This window comes from Halichoeres trimaculatus, unplaced genomic scaffold, assembly GCF_033239565.1.
Source record: "Halichoeres trimaculatus isolate MK-OKI-2021-1 unplaced genomic scaffold, fHalTri1.1 fHalTri1_scaffold_9, whole genome shotgun sequence".
Classification (NCBI taxonomy): domain Eukaryota; kingdom Metazoa; phylum Chordata; class Actinopteri; order Labriformes; family Labridae; genus Halichoeres; species Halichoeres trimaculatus.
Genome location: NW_027437188.1, coordinates 2,282,036 through 2,304,819, shown reverse-complemented (window position 1 = coordinate 2,304,819; position 22,784 = coordinate 2,282,036). Strand labels below are relative to the sequence as shown.

The window sequence follows — 22,784 nt, the reverse complement described above, 5'->3', positions numbered from 1 at the left end:
TAAATTATTTCTTCTGGTTATAATAGCACTTAAGAAAGCATAATGTGACTTGAATCAGGTAAACTTTTCCTTTTGAAGCAGATAATGTGTTTTTGTTCAACATGAGCACTTAACTGGGTTTGATCAGCACAGGGTGGTGTTAATACAGGCACTGACACATTAATAACAACAAATTAACAACAACATACACACACACACTCAGTATGTGAGGTAGGAAACTTACGGCAGGTGGTCGAAGTCCTCCATGGTGCCTCTGGGCCTCACAGTGACCCTGTTGACCTCATTGTGAAGACCGTCGAGGAGGAACCGCAGGAACTCCTGAGCGTCCTGTTGGCTGTGGGACCCAGAGAGAGATACCAGCATGTTTCAGTATCAAACTTTTCAAAGTCAGGTCATCTCCACCAGGCAGCCAGGCTCAGTGGCCCTGAGGAGGTCTGCCACACACAAATATCTGAGTTAGGAGAGAAACAGCTCACCTGTATCTGACAAATCTGGGAGCATATCTCTGGATCTGAGTTCTGAATTCAGACGGACTGACTGCCTCACTGCTGGACGATGTCCACATGGTCTGAATCATCTTGGCAAATTCTGGCACAATACAAATAATGAAGTTACTCACAGTGAGATACATCCAACCAAACAACCTGTGGGTGAAAAGAGGATGAGGAGGGATGCCAGGTTGGTGAGCTGAAGGGTCTCCTCTTTGTTATCTTGCCACAGATGTGGGCTGCAGGCCAAAGACTTAAACCAGCTTCAAGAGACAACGTGGAAACAGGATCCATTTTTAAATTTGAATGTCAGGGTTTGGTTTGGAAAACTGCCCAAAACCTCCAGCTGCCAACAACAACCTAAAGGTCTTTATTTACTGAACCTGTCAGATTGGGTCTCAACTGTTCAACAAACACAAACCAGGTACCCACACACACTGAGGAGTCGTTCAATCCAGGGGAAAAGGAACTGAGTGTTTGTTCCAGTGTGTGTTTCAGTGTGTGATCTAGTGTGTGATCCAGTGTGTTCCAGTGTGTTCCAGTGTGAGTTTCAGTGCATGATCTAGTGTAAGTTTAAGTGTGAGTTCCAAAGTGAGTTGCAGTGTGTATTCAAGTGTGTGCTCCAGTGTGTGTTGCACTGTATGTTCCAGTGTGTGATTCAGTTTGTCTTTCACCCTGTGCTGCAGTGTGTGTTGCAGCTTGCGTTCCAGTGTGCCTGTGTGTGTGTTCCAGTGTGTCTTTCAGTGTGTCGTTCAGTGTGCGTTGCAATTTGTGTTTCACTTTATGTCTGTCTGTGTTCCTCTGTGTCTTTCTGTGTGATGCAGTGTGTGCTATAGACCTCAGGGCCTGGGCGCCACATCTCTTACCTTGCATGAGGGCTGTGTTGGTGCGGCTGTTGTTGTTAAGGTCTCTGCGGTGCGAGTTGTGCAGGCAGTAGTCTCGCAGGCTTTGTGTGTTGCTGAGACACTGCAGGATACTGTTCATGAAACACTGCGGGAGAAAAACATCATACCACTTATAAACACATAAATATATACACACACCGTAAGCTAGTTTGAAGCTTGTATGGGCTCAGTATGAGAATTTAAGGAGCTTTAGAGGAGTAATATAAGAGTAAGAGATGTGTTAATGTACACAGTGAACCAGGATGCTCTCTTTGGACCTGCTGGAAGTTAGACTCTCCCATGGCATCAGCTACTACTTCATTCTGGACTGTGGGCTGCCAATCTTTGAGCCCTTCCTCTCATACAGCTGCCCATCAATTATCACCCTACTTCTCATCCGCACGGCTGAGGAGAATTGAAGGGCTTGTGAATTACCAGACAGTGCATGTGCTTTTTTATTTCATGCTTCTGTTCAAGTGAAGTGGCTATTTGTTTTGGCCTCTATGCTCCCAAGCAACAATTAAGACCTTTTTCTTTCGGGGTTTAATGTGAGATAATTTTGGTTTGACAAGTAATGTTTGTTTTTGTGGATTTTTCAAGTTTATTCACAGTTTTTCACGATTCTTAACAGACAACAATCAATAATTTGGCACAGTTTGCAAAACCCTCACTTCAAGTAACAATTGCCTTTAAACACTCCCTTATCTGAATTAGACTCTGGCTTTCCTTTCTTGCACTCAGATGTCAAGAATACATCACCTTGTTGTCAAAGCTGTACACACAATGGTCACTTGTTGCACACACACCACCATTGAAATTTCACAGCATCAACCCACAACACACAATTATGCAAATGTCCAAACACCCAGGTCTGGTGTGCAATTTTTAATCAGGACAACTGCAGCATAAGAGGGCCTTGAGCCTCTGCTTTGTTTGGAGAGCATTGAACAATGGACAACGACAACTAGAGAAGAAGAGAGGTAAGAGTGAAGAGGACAAAGAAAAGAGCTAAAAAAGAAAAAGGGTGAAGAGGAGGAAGAGTAGGAGGAGGTGGAGGAGGAGGAGTAAGAGGTTTGGGAATAATACAGGGAGAAGGAAGAGGAAGAGTAGGACAAGGAGGACAAGCAAGAGGAAGAGTGGGACAAGGAGGATAAGAAGAAGAGGAAGGAGGAAGAGAGCAATAACTTCTAACCATATCTGGGTCACTATTGTTGACCATGTTCTGAATCATGGTCTGAGCATGAGAGAGGCTGGCCAGAGAGTCCAGCCAAACCTCAGCAGTTTCCCCATTCAACCTGGTTTATCAGCCCCTGACCTCCGGGGCTGTAATAAATGTGATTTCTTACATTTTTTTGTCCACTGTTAAAATCAAATATCATTCACTAAATACACAATCGCCAGCGTGTTTTTAACTGGAATAGCTATATTGTATACTCATGACATAGCTGCATGACACAGTGCTCTTTGCGGTGTGCTGGTGGAGAAAACAGTGTCACCATCATGAAGCTAGCGGGACAACAGCACTCATAAAAAATGGACCGGCAAAGTCAAGGAAATCAGGCTTGTGTTTTAAATTCATTTTAATGAAAACTATATTGGGCTGTGCACTGAATATTTAATCATATACCTAGCATTATGCCTGAACAATACTACACCTGTATGACAGTAAATAAGCTACCTTACCTTGATTAGCCAATGCATTAAGTAAGGTATAAATGCCCTTAAGCCCTTCGTTATCAGCTATAAATGTACATTAATTACTGATATTAGGAAGCCTCCTCCCGCAGCCAAGATATTACTGTTAGACTGATAAACCTTGTAAAATAGATGTTTTATATTCCAGTCTACAGCATGATTACTAGAGAATGAGCTAAACATGATGAGCAATTACATTAGAGCCAGGCACTGTTTTAACATGGTTTGTAAGCATTAATCAATGGTAAACGTAATGATGACTAATTGATAAGCATAATGTTCGGATAAGCCCCTTTCCAAGTCCTCCTAAAGGATCACATCTTGCATACAGTATGATCATAATTTGCATTTATTAATGTTATAAATCATTTTCAAAACAAATTAAACAAATACAGGCTTAGGCTACATAAATATATTTTTGTATAGTTTGCATGTATCAACAACCCCAGGTATATGATCAAATATTCAGTGCACAGCCCAATACAGTTTTCATAACAATGAATTTAAAACACAAGCCTGATTTCCTTGACTTTGTCCATTTTTGCCTGAGTTCTGTTGCCCCGCTAGCTTCATGATGGTGACACTGTTTTCTCCACCAGCACACTGCAAAGAGCACTGTGTCATGCAGCTATGATCATACAATATAGCTTTTTTTTTTGGTAAAACACACTGGCGGTCGTGTATTTATTCAACGATAATGATTCCGATGGTGAACAAAAAAATTTAAGAAATCACATTTATTACAGCCCTGTAGGTCAGGGGGTGATAAACCAGGTTGAAAGACTGCCCGGCCCATATGTGACGCTCTGTTAAGAACAGCGAATACACCCGTAAACAAACAGGGATAATCTGATTGGTCAATACTAGTCAGCCTTCTATTGGTTGATCCACAAAAAAATCGAGAGCAGACAGAGATCTGTGAGCAAAAGTTCCCTCAGCGCAAGAGGAAGAACCCGAGTGTGAGCGCAGGAAATCTGCACGAGCAGCATTATAACCGTGCGCAAGGACAGTTTGAGCACGCGCAGCATTCTAACTGAGCACGAGGAGACACGCGCAGAGCAAATTCGTGCGCAAGAGCAGAGTGTTGAGAGACAATTTCACAAAATCTGAGCATGAAATCAATAAAATACTGCTCTCAAATCAATTAAAAATACTCTTGATTTAAGATAGGATATTCATTCCCTACTCCCCGAGTCCTGCCTCGTAGAGAGAGAGAGAGAGAGAGAGAGAGAGAGAGAGAGGGAGATGCTAGCCTACACTGAATTCCAGCTGTGGCGGGTAACACCGTCACTCCTACTTTGGCGGGTCGAATTATTTAATTGTAGTTTTCTGGAACGGCATCTTAAATACTAAACCCACAGCAGTATGAGACTACGGCACTATAACTCCCATGGGCACTGCCTGCACACAGTGAGAGGGGGAGTGTGGGCGTCGAGAAGCGCACATAGAGAAGAGAAACTGGTTACAGATACCAGGAGCTGTAGGAACAATATTTAAACCTCCTAATGTACAAACATTTATCACAGTTATATGTAAAAAGTTCACTCTGGAAATACTGTAAACAAACCAAATCATTCTAAATAAATGAAACTTATGGTCCAGTGTGACTTATAGCCTATCTGCTGTTTTCGTCTTCAAGACGCATTTTTTCTTTTTATTGATACGATTTTAAAAAAAATGTATAATTATACTACAAAGTGACATAGTCCAGAAGTTATGGTCCTTAGTTTATTACTGAAAAATTACTGTTGTAAATAAATATCTAAGCAGACATTTTTTCTTACTAGTTTTTCAGTTTATAATTGGGTCATTTTGGAGCAAAACGTGACCACGGTGAGCGAAGGTCCGTTTTTTTTATGGATTTGTCATCTCGGAAGGATAAAAAACAATTTTAGCCGGGGTGTATTTTTTAAAATGGCGGAGAAATTTTTTTAGAGGCCAAAATCCAAAATGGCTGTCATGGAAATGATCTTTTTAAAGGCTTGACCTACAATAATGGACGCTACATGTTTTCAGACCTTGTTTTTGTTGAGAAATACATATTTCTGGGCTACATTATGATTTGACCTTATTTTAACCTTCAAATTCAAGATGACTGCTACTTTTGGTGCTTTTCAGGGTTTTTAGGCAGGAGTTTACGCCATTTTGGGGGCATTTATTAAAATATTGTTACAGAGTCCCTATGAGGTTAAAATGGAAGCTCTGCTCATTGAGTAATATACAGTTTAAGTTCACAGAAATAACATCTGAAGTCAATAAAGTGGATGTTTATGTGTAAACAACACTTGTTGATTTCCTATTTCCCATTCAAAAGGACTATGCATCTATGACTTTTCAGGTCTATATTAGTGCTTTACGATTTGGGAAACAGGTGCGATTGGTGATTAGGTGGACAATATTGCGATTGCGATTGTGCTTGCGATATAATAAAAAAAGTTGTGTCATGAGTCTACAGACTTGCTTGGTTATCATGGAGAAAAATCAAGAAAAAGGCAGAGATAGATTACTGAGGATTTTAATTATGTAATAATTCTCTAAATATCCAAACTTACTGTATACAAACAACAATGTACAGCACAACAGTACTGTTTTGTTTGTATTCAAAATAGCATATGTATGCCACTTTTGCTTTGCATGTTTTGAAAATTACATCTTTTTGCTGTGTCATTCAACTGGTAACCAAAATAACACCAAATAACAGAGGCAGAGTTTCTTTTCGCCATGAGCGCCTCGCTTACTTCTTTGTGCTCCATCTTGTCTGATTAAACTGCCATACCAGGGGGGCAGGTAGTCACATGACCAGTTGAAACAGTGACTGATTAGTCATCTCACGCTCGCTCTCTTACTCAGTCACACACACACACACACACACACACACACACACACACACACACACACACCATACACACACCACACACACACACCATACACACACACACACACACACACACACACACACACACACACACACACACACACACACACACACACACACACACAGGGTGGATGGAGTATTACATCTCAACTACTGATACTTGAACACACATACAGAGTCAGGACTTACTGCCTCACACACCAGTATTTACCCCACCACGATAATAGGGGGGGGGGGGGGGGGGGGGGGGGGGGGGGGGTTAAAATGAAATTGATTTATTTTTCATACAGTGCCAGATCACAGCAAAAGTAATCCAGAGTTCCCTCTCTCATAAATCAGGTCTGTACCATGTTTTTTTCCTAACAGACTAAAAAGCCTTATGTTGTTTGTACATCATTTGGTTCACATTTCTCCTCACGTAACTTCACTGCGAGCACATGCTCTTTCGCGCACATTGATGCATTCACAGACACACAAACATGTGCGCCCATTTACACACAGAGACAAGCACATTCCACATAGCGGAGAGAGCTGGGTAATCCAGTACCACCACAAGAAACATCTCCCAGCGCCTTCTCTGTGGAGATTGAATACTAATTCTCCTGTGTTCTTTCCTATAGATGAAAGTGTGTGCACAAAACGCTCATGACTGTGTACAAAGTATGTAAACGTGTGGAGGTGTTTTGTGAGGTCAGACGTGAATACGATCTGGTGGCATCTCTCCTATGTTTTTGAACTACTGCACTTTGTGTGATGAATGCGAAAAGCCTGGCCACCGCCTGAGCCCCTCTCGAGTTTCTTCTGTGGAAATTGTCTTGTTTAACATGTCTCCACCCTGTGTTTGTTCACTATTAGCTACTTTGTTTATAGTCTGATTTATTTATTTCATTCTTTAATTTATTATTGGTCCATATTTTTTCTCCCTGCTACTTTTTAAAAAGAAGCCACACTGCCTTTTGTTGTTCAAAGCACTGACAATAAAGCTATACACTACTCTACTCTTCTTAACTCTACTCTTCTTAACTCTACTCTACTCTACTCTACTCTACTCTACTCTACTCTACTCTACTCTACTCTACTCTACTCTACTCTACTCTACTCTACTCTATCAAATAAAATAAGCATGTACATTTCCAAAACACATACACTTTTCTTGGAGCTGAAGGACTGGGGTGAAGACTGTCACCTTTGTACATGGGGGGCCTGCTGTACGCTGAGCTCCTGGTATTACCGTTTTTAACAGCATCCCAACTTTTGTCTCACTGAGCGGTAAACGTTTTACTTACAGTGTTTCCAAGGTTTTTCAGTCCCACCAGGCCTTGAGCATTCTTTGAGTTCTGAAAGACAGAAATGAAATATTTAGATAGGAGTCAAGAACAAGCCTCATCATCGTCTTTTTCAGGGTGGATAAGCTCTGCTTCCTCAGGTCACTGCAGTGTGACAGAAAGGAATGACTCAACAGATTCAATTAGAACAACCAAAGCAGCAGTAAAGTTGTAAAGGATAAATGTCCTTTCAGGACCTCTGTATTTACCCAGAACTTTGATTAAAACAGCAGCACGTTACTGTCTATCAGCAGGATGAGTGTTTTCGTGAACTCTCAGTAAAGCTGCACACAGATAAGATCTCCTCATGAAAAGTGTGTGAGTGTGTTTGACTCCCAGGATGACAGACAGGAGGTTTATTCATCCCCTCAGAGGAACTTGTTTTTGTCATCTCACAGTCAGTTCCTCTCCTGGTAATCACTCCCAGATAGGGATGCAACGATTATAGATTTTGATTGCACAATTATAGTCTGAGGAATAATCTCGGTTTCACGATTATAACGCTTATCGTACATTAATTTCACAACACTGATAATGAACAAATATATAAAATCACATGAACGTTCTTTAGAGATTTCAATGAGCTTTGTATTCCTGTCAGAAATAACAGATTAATCAAATAACACAGTACAAAATAATAAATAGAGATAAACATAAATTATAACTCTTCTATTTGGAAATAAATAAAGTGACCTGTGCTCTGAAAACATCTACGTCAGTATTTCCCTTTTGAAAAAAATACAGTGTCTGTGTCTGTCAGTGTCAGTGTTGTTGAACTCTTAGGCTAAAAATGAATAAGAAAAATGAAACAAATAATCCATGCCATGATGAACTTTGATTGGATTTGCAGTAATGATTTAAGTTGTATTTTTTTAAATATCTGAAACAAAGTATTTTAAGTATTATTATTGATATAAGACTAAACTTAACTTCATTGATTCCCCCAGAGGAAAATGTTATTTGTGTGTAAGTAACTTAAGTTTTATTGTCATCCATGCTGATTTTTAGATTCATTTTTAATAATCTAATCTATTCTTTGGATAATGTTCATACATTTATCTAATTTTAAATGTGGTCTGATTAAATTCTGTCTATTATGATCATTGTTATTGTTTGGTTGAAGATTAATCATGATAATGATAATGGATTACATTTATATAGCGTTTTATCCTTGACTGACACTCAAAGTGCTTTACAAGTTTAAGTAAAAAAATATAGGTTGAAAAAAAATCTCTTATGATGTGTTATTAGCAACTGAAATGCAATTAATTTGTTCCCATGGCACAGTGCTGGAAGTCAACAAGCTCGTGATGTTATTTTAGTGTTTTGAACCTGATATATTAAAGGATAAGTTCGGTTTATACAGCTTTTACATTGTTTATAGAATGAAGTAGAACAAAATACTCACCCAAAGGTTTTCCTGATCTAAGCAGTGCTTCGGGACATATTTAGATCCAAAATCATGCAGCGGACGTACGTATAATGGGATCCATCGGGGCATAGACAGCGCCGCTCCTAAAACTGCATTAATCGTTACGTTTGTCAAAACAAACGTAAACAAAGTCTTCGTGAGTTCAGAGGTCATTACAGCCGCACAGCGCTGTCTGGAGAGACACAGACTGCAACAGAGGACTAACTTGGAGCGGACCATGATGGAATATTGGTGAAAAACACGAGCTTTTGGACGATTAATGCAGTTTTAGGAGTGGCGCTGTCTATGCCCTGATGGATCCCATTATACGGACGTCCGCTGCACGATTTTGGATCTAAATATCTCCCGAAGCACTGCTTGGATCAGGAAAGCCTTCTGGGTGAGTATTTTGTTCTACTTCATTCTATAAACAATGTAAAAGCTGTATAAACCGAACTTATCCTTTAACCTACAACCTGGTACGTTAACCTACAATGCCCAGAGTTTATTCAACACAGAGGGGAAGAAGCAGACTGTAACGTTAAATGGTCACTGACAGAAGCCTTGAGAGGAGGTATTTTGTCCTCCATAGGCAGACACGCTGCTTTGCTGCTGTTTGTTTATTAGAGATGGGACGAAATATCGTTTGGCGAAATATCGCGATACAAAACGTGACGAAATGCATCGAGTTTGAAAAAAATGGATCGCGAAGTAAAGACGTCACGTCCGGTTACAGCGCACTTGACCGAAAGTGACGACAGTAAGCATTAGCGCTAACTAGTTTTCCCGCAAAAAGCCGCACAATGGAGTCAAATGAGGTCGAAATTGAGGATGCTCCGCCTGGATACAAGTCATCTGTCTGGCAGTATTTTGGCTTTCTCATTAAAAAAGACGAGGACGACAATAGAGCAACTGACAAGACGAAGACCGTGTGTAAACTTTGCTATACTGTCATTCCGTACACCACCTCCAATACGACGAACATGAACCACCACCTGCAGCGTCACCATAAAAATGTGAAGACGACCCCGGCGAAAACGAGCCGACCAAAGGGGCAGCTGACCATGGGACAAGCACTCATACAAACTTTACCCCCGCCAAGTCCGCGTGCTAAACAGATAACGAGGCTCATCGGCGAGTTCATAGCGGACTATATGGCTCCATTTAACATGGTAGAGAACAGAAAATTCATCCAAATGTTCAAGGTGCTGGAGCCAAAGTTTAAGATGCCATGCCGAGGACATTTTTCAGAGAAGGTAATCCAGGAAATTTACACTGAAACCAAACAAAGAGTGAAAGAGTGTCTCAAGAATGCAGAGTGCATCGCCCTGACCACCGACGGCTGGACCTCGCGTGCAACACAGAGTTTTATCACCATCACGGCACATGTCATTGATGTGAAATGGGACAGTAAAAGCTTCGTGTTGCAAACTCGTGAGCTAAGTGAAAGTCATACGGGTGTTAACATAGCTAACGTATTGAAAAATGCACTGACAGAGTGGGAGCTAACGAGGCCACAAATTGCTTGTGTCACAGATAACGCCAGCAACATGGACATTGCAGTGCAGGAGAGCGGTCTCCACCCTCACATCAAGTGCTTTGCGCATGTTGTGAATCTGGCTAGTAAGCGAGGCCTGGCTGTACCCCGTGTCGCGCGCCTTCTTGGCCGTGTGCGAAGGGTCACCACATTCTTTCACAAGAGCACCACGGCCACCGCCATCCTGATCAACAAGCAAGCCCAGTTGGAGCTGCCTTGGCATAAACTCATCACTGATGTCCAGACCAGGTGGAATAGCTCCTATGAAATGCTCGTGCGCTACCTGGAGCAGCAAGCAGCTGTCTCAGCAGCGCTGAGCTGCCCAGAAATCCGCAGGAATGCGAGAGAAATAGACACTCTGGATAACACTGACGTATCAGATGTAGAAGACATGGGCTGTGTCCGAAATGGCATACTAACATACTACATACTACATGGTCGTTGTGTATATACTGTATACTACATACTATAAGTATGATTAGAGTGCCAACCGTTTACACCGTAGTATACTACTCGGTTTCCCATGATGCATTTCAAAACCTCCGACGACAAAAATTGGAAGCACACATAAGTCTATGGAAGCACACCAGGCTATCAAATATCTCAGTTGATTCGCCATATTTGAAAGTTTAAAGAACATTTTAGGCGAGAAAGTCATCACGTAGAATACCAAAATGTAGTCATTTGGGCCACAAAACGCACGGATACAAATTTAATTTCGACATTTCGGACATTCTGTTAAGAGCGCCAATATGCTATCGAAGAAACTTCCGGTCCGCTCCAAAACAAGAGCCCAATTTACAAAAGCGTTAAAGAACTTAAAGGAGATAAACGGGTACTTTTATTTTGAAAACGGAAAGTTCGCTAGTGGATGATTTTTAGCTAACACCGGTCTCAAAACGAATTCATCTCTCTTCAAAAAATTAAAAAATGTTTACTGCTCGCAGACACCGAAGACGATCCGTCCGTCGCCTCAGGCACTTTATTTCTTTGTACTTACGTTTAGGTTTCCCTGTAGAGCTAAGTCCATTTTAGTTGCTTCTCATCTTGTCATCTCATTCTGTATTTACGTTTATAAATACGGGGCTCGCAATGCATTATGGGGCGTGTCAGTACAACTAGTATGCCCACCTCCCATACTTAAAAATTTTACCGATATAGTATACATCCGGGTATTTCTCGCGCACACAATCTTTTCATACTATTTAATGTGAACGCACTACATACTATTTTTGACGTCATACTTAGTATGAGTAGTACGTTAGTATGCCATTTCGGACACAGCCATGGTGAAACTGCTGAAGCCACTGAAGACAGCCACAACAGTTCTCTGTGATGAGAAAGAGCCCACTATTTCGCTTATAATGCCACTGAAGTACATGATCGAGCAAAGCATGTCACAAGACGAAAATGACACACAGACCATCGCCAGTATGAAAAGTGCTATCCTACTCGACATCTCGGACCGGTACTCTGGGGACTGTAATGACATGCTGCAAGAGTGCACTGCGCTTGACCCACGCTTCCGAAGCCTGTCCCATCTGAATGATAAACAACGTGAGTCCGTCTATGCCTGGATACAAGGAAAAGCTTCAGGTCTTCACGTGCAACTGAACCAGGTAGGTAGGGGGTGTGCTGTCAGTGAGAGTATGAAACTGTGTCTGTAGGCTACAGCCTGAAAACCTTTTTCTCATATTGTTTTTTAATTGATCTAAGTGAAAGAGAGGTGTCTGTGTGTGTGACAGAGAGAGAGATGGAGAGTGTGTGTCTGTGTAGGCTACAGCCTGAAAACTTATTTCTCATATTGTTTTTTAATTGATCTAAGTGAAAGAGAGGTGACTGTGTGTGTGACAGAGAGAGAGAGATGGAGAGTGTGTGTCTGTGTAGGCTACAGCCTAAAAACTTATTTCTCATATTGTATTTTAATTGATCTACGTGAAAGAGATGTGACTGTGTGTGTGTGACAGAGAGAGATGGAGAGTGTCTGTGTGTGTTTGGAGAGAGAGGAAGTGAGGGATTGAAAGACAGAAATGTTTGAGCTGTTTTTTTCTATTTTCTATTTTTTTAGACAAGTGACACTGATGAAAGAAGTAGGGCCAGGGCTTCAACACCAGGGACAGCAGCAGAGCAGGCCGTGGTCATGGTTGAGGCAGCACAGGGAGCAGAGCAGAGCCAGGAGGAGCCAGTAGAAGGAGAAAGGCAGATGCAGGACGAGACACAGCCTCCCCCACCAAAGAAGACAGCACTAGAAGATCTCCTTGGGAGCTCCTACACTACTGTTGAGACAGTGCAGTCCAGCAGAGGGATTGAGATTGAGATACTTTCTTACAGAAACGGGATGCCAATCCCACTTAACAGTAATCCACTTGAGTGGTGGAAAGTGAATGCATATGCTTACCCCATACTTGCCCCCCTTGCCAAGGCTTACCTTTGCATTCCTGCTACATCAGTCCCTAGTGAGCGTGTCTTTTCCACGGCAGGGGACATTGTGTGTGCTCAAAGGTCACTAATTACACCAGAACACGTTGATATGTTAGTTTTTCTGAAGAAGAACCAGATCTAGGCCAGGGCCATGATTTAAGAGAGGCTGAGAGATAACTGAACCCAGGGTGAGAGAGGGTTATTGTTTGTGTATGGCCTGTTAGGCCTCATGTTTTCCTCTGTGCAACTCAAAAAAAAAAAAAAAGTTGTAATGACGCAGTAATATTTTTCATTTTTACTTTTTTGATATCGTATCGTGACATATCGTATCGTGACCTGGGCATATCGAGATGCATCGTATTGTGAGTTTAAGTGTATCGTCCCGTTTACACTGAGCTGAAAGCTCTCCTCCCACTGCAACGCCACTGACAGTAGTCGACAGGTTTATATTTAACTCCTATCAACTCAGTATCTATGTAAGTAAAATGCCTTAAACGTTGTTTAACTCAGTTATTAGGTCTTCCCTTTAGTTCGGCGTGTAAAGCAGGGTGGTGATCCCGCAAATGCTGCATTAAATTTAACGTGTTTGAGCCTTTCGCAGAAACTTTTCTTCTGCAGGTCTTGCATACAGGTGAACCGTTGTCCTGAATAACTCCCTCGTCATTTTGTGTACCCAAAATGCTCCACACTGCCGACTTCACTTTTTTCTTTGGTGGAACCAGAGCTTTGTTGCTTGATGTCTCTGCCATTGTAGCTAATGTAGCCTAGCATAGTACAGCACTAAAAGCAGATGCACCGCTGGTGTAACTTTGTTTTCCTTACTCGCAGGTTGCGCCGAAGATAATGTCCCAACAAGATGTCCGGTTTTTGCGGGTGAGAACAGAAATACTCGGTGTAGAGGAGCCTCTGGGATTAATTGACCGTGACGTTTCAAACCGCGGTTAATAGTAAAACCGGTTAATCGTTGCATGCCTACTCCCAGATGGCAAAGATCTGATCAATAACAGAAGAAGGCACAAATTCCTGTAACTCCTGAAGTTTCTGCAGTAATAAAAGGCCAATAGTCACCAGTTAACACGGTCACACTTTACACTGAAACACCAGCAACGTCAGTGGGTAAATAATTAACTCTGGACATAGTTTTCTGGTTCTTTTATTATGAACCGGGTCTCAGACTCAGCTGGCTGTGTGCTTTTTTTGGTCCAGGAGGGTTTCTAATTTATTAACACATTGACATCCTGGTATGTCACAGTCTGGTAAGTGTCCACGGAAAATGCAGTCATGAGCATCGAGTGACAGTTGTGTGTTTAAATTGCTCTCTGAGTACATCCTGGATTTCTTCCCTAAAACCATCTGTCCACTCAATATCTGTCCACTTGCTGATCTCTACTGTCCACCCACTGCTATTTCACAAACTTGGTTTTATTTTTTAGAAACGATACTATACAACAGAGGCCACTTCTATCAAGTTTTGACTGTCACAGAGCAAATGGTGTTTTGGAGTTAGTAGCCATCATGCTAACTGGTGACTCTCAGCAGACAGGATCAGTGATTAACGGCCAAGAGTCACCTGTTAACAGGGTCACACTTTACACTGAAACACCAGTGAAGTCTGCAGGTAAATAATTAAAATTATACCATGGTCAGAGAGAATTCCAATGTCAACTGGCATGCATTAGATTGGTCTAATGCATGCCAGTTGACAGTTAGTTCGGCAAGTTAAATCACCATTGTATCACTCCGCTGTGCGCGTTACCATAGCAACGCGTCACACACATTTCAACGCATGCGAGACCAGCATGCGCTCCTACTGGGTCCCGTCTCTATAAAGCCTGGCTCGCACTACAGGATTCTCGCCCCGAGAAACCCAGATTCGATCCTCCCAACAATCGGGGAAGAAATCTGGTCGGGGACTAAAATCGACCCCGACGTTCAGCCAAGATTATCTTCTAGTGCGAGCGGTTGACAGATGAATCTTTAGCCCAACGATCGTCTCACAGACTCGTCGGAGCCGCCCCGATAATTTTCAAACATGTTTGATATTTATCTGGATGATTACAACATTCATTCTCACTGAGGATGACAACAGCCAATTAGAAAGAGCACCTGAGACCGGACAACAACAAACGCAGGCTCAAAGTGAAACTGAAAGGCTCCGGGTCAGCTGACTGCGCGCTCCACTGGCCCACTCGAGCCAGTTCAATAATGCCTTTAAAAATAACACATAACCACGCCATTTTCATACAGAAGCAAACTGTTGTTTTATCAGTGATTGGTGTGAGATCATGCCATTATTGGCTGATACAGCAACAGTTTCACCTCTGTTCCTCTGCGTGCGCGTAATGGATGAAAGGCACCGCTGCAGACAGCTCCGCTTCTCTCTCCTTCTGCCCCACCAGTGCGCTAAAAACCTCAGATAAAACAACTGAGTACATGTGGTGCATCACTCTCTCTGGTCAAATTATTCATAATTGATTTTAGAGTTTACAGTTTGTGGGACCATGGTATAAGCGGATTAAACAACGAGGAAGCGTGCATTAGACCGTTCTAAGGCATTAGACCAAGACACGTCGTGGTGTTCCCACTTCACGTCGTGCCTTAGAACGGCACGCTTCCTCGTTGTTTAATCCTTACTTAATTAACTCTGGACATAGTTTTCTGGTTCTTTAATTTTGGTTCTAAATTGCTCTCTGGGTACGCGCCGGATTTCTTTTTAAAAAATGTCTGTCCACTCAATATCTGTCCACTTGCTGATCTCTTCTGTCCACTCACTGCTATTCCACAAACTTGGGAGTCGTTTACCATCCATATAAGTGCTGATTTTGAGTTAAAAAATTGCACTTTTTGATGGTTAACTCCTCCGCGGCAATTGACAAACCATTAAAATCTGCAGTGCTTCTGCACCCAAGTTGCACATGCATCCAGCGTTATTGATAAACAAATAATCCCTCTATAGCTTTGATGATGTTTGCTGCATTGTCGGTTGAGATTCTTGCCCGTTCCTCTTCTTTCAGAGTCCAATTAAACAGACAGTCTCAGTCTCAGGGCATTACATGTCTCAGAGTCAGGGAAAGTATGCTGTCTGCAGGCAGCGACTTTTCAACTCAACGTTGTCATTTACAAGATGCACAGTCAAAAAGAGATACGTCTGGTTGTTCTGTTTAATCACTTATAAGTAATAACAGCTCTGCACCTTTTCTTTAAACTCAAGCATACAAGCCTCATCATTGTCTTTTTCAGGGTGGATAAAAGTCTGCTTTCTAAGGTTGCAGCATTGTGACAGAAAGGAACGGCTCAAGAGATGCAATTAGAACAACCAAAGTATAGCAAATTAAACCATGTCCTTGGCAGTGAGGTGCGTTCTGGCAGTAATTATTTCCTTGTGTTTTCGGCTGCTCTTGTCATACGGAGTTACACTGGCAAAAGATGTTGTCACAGTAATCTGTCTGCTACAACGGGCCTGAGCATCACTTTCACAGGACTTTTCACCTGACTTTTTCGTCATGCGCTCTTCGTGCATCTGCCTGTGGTGATTTCCAAGTGCCCCTATAAGTTGATTGTGTTGCAACTTTAGCGTGACAGGTTTTGCACAGAGCCTGTTTCTAGTGCAGTATTTCTAGCTTAAACCTGAAATCCTCCCAAGTAACCGATGTACATTTTTTCTTGGGGATTAAATCTCTCAACTCCATGCCAATTGGTGCCAGAGCCATTTCCAAACAGGTTGACATTACAAAGCACAAGGAGCAGGTTAATACTGATAGGCTAGCATGGCGTGTCCACAAGTAACATGCTTCTTCTGATTGCATGTTCAGACAGCATGTATGTGTAAAATAGTTGTCACAGCAGATCCTGGGTCAGTCAGGAGTTGTGCTGCACGATTATCACAATCGCAATCGCAATCGCAATCGCAATCGCAATCGCAATGTCAGCACATGCAATTACGTAATCGCAAAAGAGGTTATCGCAATCGCAACATCAGCACATGTAATAACGTAATCCCAAAAGAGGTGCAATTGTGCAATTATTTTAAAAAAGTGTAAAAAAAAAACAAAACGAGTGTGTGTGTGTGTGTGTGTGTGTGTGTGTGTGTGTGTGTGTGTGTGTGACTGAGTAAGAGAGCGAGCGTGAGATGACTAATCAGTCACTGTTTCAACTGGTCATGTGACTACCTGCCCCCCTGGTACGGCAGTTTAATCAGACAAGATGGAGCACAAAGAAGTAAGTGCGGAGCTCAAGGCGAAAAGAAACTCTACCTCTGTTATTTGGTGTTATTTTCAAAACATTCAAAACATGCAAAGCAAAAGTGGCATAAATGTGCTATTTTGAATACAAACAAAACAGTACAGTTGTGCTGTCCATTGTTGTTTGTGAACAGTAAGTTTGGATATTTGGAGAATTATTACACAATTAAAATCCTCAGTAATCTATCTCTGCTTTTGTCATGATTTTTCTCCATGTTAACCAAGCAAGTCTGTAGACTCATGACACAACTGTTTTTATTAAATCGCAAGCACAATTGCAATCACAATATTGTCCACCTAATCGCCAATCGCACCTTTTCCTCAAATCGTGCAGCACCAGTCAGGAGTACTGTAAAAAACTGCAGCTTCGATGATCAATTGATTGCGTTGTCTGAAACCACAATTTTGATCAGTAAACAATAAAACATTCAGCCCTTCCGCACCCAGAACGGACCCAGCCTTACATATTAGGGCTGCAGCGATTAGTCGACATAATCGACTAGTCAACGATAAAAATTCGTCGACGCAAATTTTAATAGTCGACGCGTCTTATTATTGTTTTTATTGTTGTTGTCACGTGGTGAAATTAAATACCAGAGGGTAATACTCATGAGTAACTTCAGTTCACAGCATGAGGTGCTGTGTTATTGGATACTTTTATGGGAAAAGATCACTAAGTTCATACGTGAGGAATATTGATGAGGAAAAATCTCCACTCCCAGAGAGCGCTGTGCGCTGACGGAGGCTCTGCATCTCCGGCTTGGACAGCCTGACAGCTCCCGGAGTTCAGCTTCTGATCACGTGATTTAGAGAGTCTCCTTCACTCTCTGTTACAGACAGTTTTTCAGGATCTGAGTCACAAACTAGTGTCAAAACTCCCCTAACTTTTGAAAAGAGAGGACACTTATCTGATGGATCTCTCACTCGCAAGCTCACACTGCACTGATAACACTCAGCAGGGAGGAGGAGGGGCAGAGTGCGCATGAGCGAAATAGCGCATGTAGAGAAACGAAACTAAACGCGTTGTCATGGAGAGCTGGGAGAGAGTCAGGCGGGATCATACAGAGAGCAAAGCAAGCCCCAATAAGCAAATAAACATTAGAAAACAAGAACAAAGTCACTAATAAGCGGTCTGTCCAACACTGCATACAACAACTTCATTTCCCTGTTACCTGCTTCATTCATTTTGAGATTAATTTAATTTTTTTGTATAGAAGGCCACTTATATTTTTTATGTTATCATGAATGAAATAAAGACAAACAAACAAACATGACACAGGGCTAACCAATCAGAGTTGAGAACCTAACTCTGAGTAAATGCAGTGAAAATGCAACACATAGGTTGAATTATAAAGGTCTGCACATTTTAAAGGCCAAATTAGGTTGAAACACAAAATAACCGTGATTTATCGACTAATCCAAAAAATAGTGGATAGATTAGTTGACTTTAAAAATAACTGTTAGTTGCAGCCCTATTGGACTGTAAGAGTAAACAGACTGGTCTTTTATTTTTTTTTAATTTTATTCTATATTTTGCATTTTGCTGTGCAAAACTGTGTTGTTTAATTAGCTGTTATGAGAGAGATCGTTTTGGCATGTATTTGGATACATTATGGTTTTGAAATAAACGACAAAAAAAAAAAAAAAGTTAGACTAATCGTCCAATTAATCGTTAGATTAGTCGACTAATCGATAAAATAATCGCCCAATTAATCGTTTTAAAAATAATCGTTTACCCCCAGCCCTATTACATATGTCAACAGGACAATAACCATGTATATTACAACAGCACGGCTCTGAAGTAAAAGAGTCCTGGTGTGAAACCGACCCGTCTCCAGTCCCATTACACAGAAATAGCACAGAGGAGACTAACACCTCTCTCATCAGCCCCCCTAAGTTTCCCGAGTTTGGTTCAAAGTGAGCAGCAGTAAACACAGTCCTCTCTGTCATATCTTTCCCCTCAGCAGAGAGTCCAAAAGCACCATTATTGAGCTTGTTTAACAGCTGACACCTGATTCCTGTGGAGGCTGAAATCTAACTCATCCCCCGTTACCCTCACCTGTGGGAGGGAAGGGGCCTTCAACTCACAGGCACCAGGAAAACTGCATTTCATTTACAGTGCCGCACACTGTATGTTATCATCAGAGCCTGTGAGTCTAGTTGGCATGTTTATCAGTGTGTGTGTGTGTGTGTGTGTGTGTGTGTGTGCGTGTGCGTGTGTGAGTGTGTGACTCAGTGAGACTCAGATGTGACTTTTAGACTAAGGGTGTGAACAATCATGGTGTCTTCAAACTTCATCGTCACTATCATCATCATCATCATCATCATCATCACCATTTTTTTTTTTTTTTTTCGAATGATGCGCTTCTAGCGGTAGCAGCAAAGTTTGGCAGCTCTCTGTTATTACTCTGCTTTTTTAGCTATATTTCTATCTTTAATTGTTTCTTTTGCTAATTTTTGCTCAATACTGGACTTTTTTGACAACAACTCATGGATATGTCTGCTGGAAGGAGAGTCTATTCAAGAGAGGAGCTTCTTGCACTACGATGGAGCAAATCTGGAGGACATCACCCTATTCCTGCTGAGATAAAGAAGCCTTTCCGAGGATGTCGTGCTGGTGCAAAGTTAAAGGCCAGGAGATGGAGATACAAGCCCTTTCTTCCTTCAGTCATCATGGGGAATGTCAACTCTCTGCCCAACAAAAAGGATGAACTGGAGATACTGGTGAAGACACAAAATGTATACCGTGAGTGCAGCCTCATGTGCTTTACTGAGACCTGGTTGAATCAAAACATCTCTGATTCCTGTGTGGATATACCTGGCTTCACGCTGATACGTCTGGACAGAGACACCAAAGCTAGTGGCAAGACAAAAGGAGGTGGACTTGCTTTATTCATCAATCAGAGATGGTGTAATCCTGAACATACTACAGTCAAGGTGAAGATGTGTTGTCCGGACATTGAACTGTTGGCAGTTGGGATGAGGCCATATTGCCTTCCCAGAGAATTCAGTCATATAATAACAATCCTCGTGTACATTCCACCCAAAGCAACTGCTGAAGTTCCATGTGATGTTATCCAAGAAACTGTTGCCAGGCTACAGACTCAAAATCCTGAGGCTCTCATAATAATATCTGGAGACTTTAACCATGTTAGCCTCTCCTCTTATCTCACTAGATTTAAACAGTTTGTTAATTGCCCAACCAGAGTGAACAGAACACTTGATCTTCTATATGCCAACGTCAAAGATGCATACAGTGCCACTGCATTACCACCACTGGGCAGGTCGGATCACAATCTGGTTTTACTTCAGTCTTGTTACAGACCCTGCGTATTGAGGCAGCATGCAACTACTGTAACAGTTAGAAAATGGACACCTGAAGCCAGTGAGGCTCTGAGAGACTGCTTTGAGTGCACAGACTGGAATGTATTGTTAGAAACAGATGAAAATAGTATAGATATTGATAAACAGGTTGACTGTTTTACTGAATACATCAACTTCTGTAAAGACAATATCATACCATCAAAGACTGTACTCCGTTTCCCCAATAACAAACCCTGGATCACAAGTGACATCAAGGATATCCTCAATCAGAAAAAGGAAGCCTTTAGAGATGGCGACAAAGAACGGCTCAAACTGGTGCAAAAAGTGCTGAAGAGGAAATTAAGGGAGGCTAAGGTGAAATATAAAAAGAACATTGAGAGAAAACTACAAAATAATAACATGCGGGAGGTGTGGAGAGGAATCAACAACATCTCTGGCTATAACACAAAGACAAGGCAGCCAATTGTGGGTGATGTTGAACGTGCTAATGAATTCAACCAGTTCTTCAACAAGTTTGACACAGCGACCACTTCCTCTTCTACTGCTGCTCCTTCTACACATCTGTGTCTCTCCACCACTCCTGCTACATCCCCTCTTACACCTGTGCCTCTTCCACCGTCACCGTCTGTCACAGCTTTAGGAGTGAGGTTAGAGTTAGGAAGACTGTGCTCAGGGAAGGCTGCTGGTCCAGATGGTGTGTGTCCAAGACTGCTTAAGGACTGTGCTGCCCAATTGTGTGAACCCCTTCAGAGGATCTTCAACCTGAGTCTACAGTTAGGTCAGGTCCCGGCTCTGTGGAAAACATCTTGTATTGTACCGGTACCAAAACTCAAATGCCCAGCTGAACTTAACAACTACAGACCAGTTGCCCTCACCTCACATGTTATGAAAACCTTTGAGAGGCTGCTTTTACGTCTGTTGAGACTTGAGGTCAAAGACACACTAGAACCTCTGCAGTTTGCATATAGAAATCATATTGGAGTGGATGATGCAGTTACATACATGCTCCACCGTGCCCTGTGCTATCTGGAAGAACCTGGCACCTATGTAAGAATTATGTTCTTTGATTTTTCAAGTGCATTTAACACCATCCAGCCCATGATATTGAGAGATAAGCTCAAAGACATAGGAGTGAACCCATCCTTTGTCTCCTGGATCACAGACTATCTCACAGAGAGGCCACAGTTTGTCAGGTTGGGAAACTGTGTCTCTGGGACGGTCATGAGCAGCACGGGGGCTCCACAAGGAACTGCTCTGGCTCCATTCCTATTCACACTTTATACTGCAGACTTCAAATACAACTCTGAGTCCTGCCACATCCAAAAATACTCCAATGACACTGCTGTTGTGGCGTGTATCCAAAATGGACAGGAATCTGAATACAGGGATCTGATAAAAGCTTTCTGTGACTGGAGTCATAGAAATTGTCTCCTACTGAACACCTCAAAAACAAAGGAAATGATTGTGGATTTCCGAAAGTCTGGGCTCTGCCATCAGCCAGTTAACATCCATGGGGTGGACGTGGAGGTGGTGTCAACCTACAAATATCTTGGTGTACATCTGGACAACAAGTTGGACTGGTCCCTTAATACAGATGCACTCTTTAAGAAGGGGCAGAGCCGTCTCTTTTTCTTAAGGAAGCTCAGACCAATTGATGTCTGTGGAAAGCTGCTGCAGATGTTTTATCAGTCCGTGGTAGCCAGTGCTTTGTTTTATGGTGCAGTCTGCTGGGGAAATAGTTTAAAGCAGAAGGACAAGAGGCGACTGGAAAAACTGGTGAAGAGAGCTAGCTCCGTGGTTGGATCCAGTTTGGACTCACTGGAGGCTGTGGTGGAAAGGTATACACAGAAGAAAGTGGAGGCCATCATCCGTCACTCTGATCACCCACTTCACAACATCATAGTCCAGAGGCTCAGCAGATTTGGACATCTTACCTCTGTGCGCTGCAGGACCGAGAGGTACCGAAGATCATTCCTCCCTGCAGCCATCAGAGTGTACAATTCTTTGCTTGGAAGAGTGCCCAAACAACTTGAATTTCCCTCCGGGGATTAATAAAGTATGTCATGTCTTATCTTATCTTATTATCATCATCATCATCATCATCATCATCACCATTATCATCATTATCAACATCATCAACAAAAACAAGAGGATCTGAGAAATCAACTTTAACCTAGGTTATAAAGAAAGACTAAAATGAAGGACTTTAATTTGAAAAAAAAAAAACTAAACAAAAAAAACAAACAATTTCTAACTAGAAAAGCAACTTCCGGAGAATTTGTGCTGTGAATGCAGAATGCAAAAGCAGCTTAATGACTGAAGATAATTTAAAAAAGGTGGAATGGAGACTTGAAAAGCTTGCGCTAAACCGCTAATGTAGAAGATGAATGAATGAAGATATGTTTGAAAATGGTTGAAAGAAGTTTTGAAAAGCTTGCACTCCACTGCTAATGCAGAATGCTGAATTAGCCTGCCATGAATTCTTGGATGAAAGGAAATGAATGGATGAAAGGAAATGGAATGGATGAGTAATTAAAAGTTTAAATGGCTGCATCTGTTAAAAAATCAAAGGAATGAATTAAA

General features: G+C 41.9%; 1 protein-coding gene across 4 annotated transcripts in view; it reads right to left on the bottom strand.

The window, feature by feature from the left end:
- Positions 1 to 22,784, bottom strand: part of usp2a (ubiquitin specific peptidase 2a) — a 148,215-nt gene that overhangs the window by 17,637 nt on the left and 107,794 nt on the right. For all 4 annotated transcript variants that reach the window (XM_074679689.1, XM_074679690.1, XM_074679691.1 and 1 more), the window contains 4 exons: positions 7,229 to 7,279; positions 1,355 to 1,478; positions 477 to 588; positions 224 to 334 (listed from right to left, as the gene is read on the bottom strand). In XM_074679689.1, the coding sequence (XP_074535790.1) occupies positions 224 to 334; positions 477 to 588; positions 1,355 to 1,478; positions 7,229 to 7,279 (398 nt within the window). The remainder of the gene's footprint in view (positions 1 to 223; positions 335 to 476; positions 589 to 1,354; positions 1,479 to 7,228; positions 7,280 to 22,784) is intronic.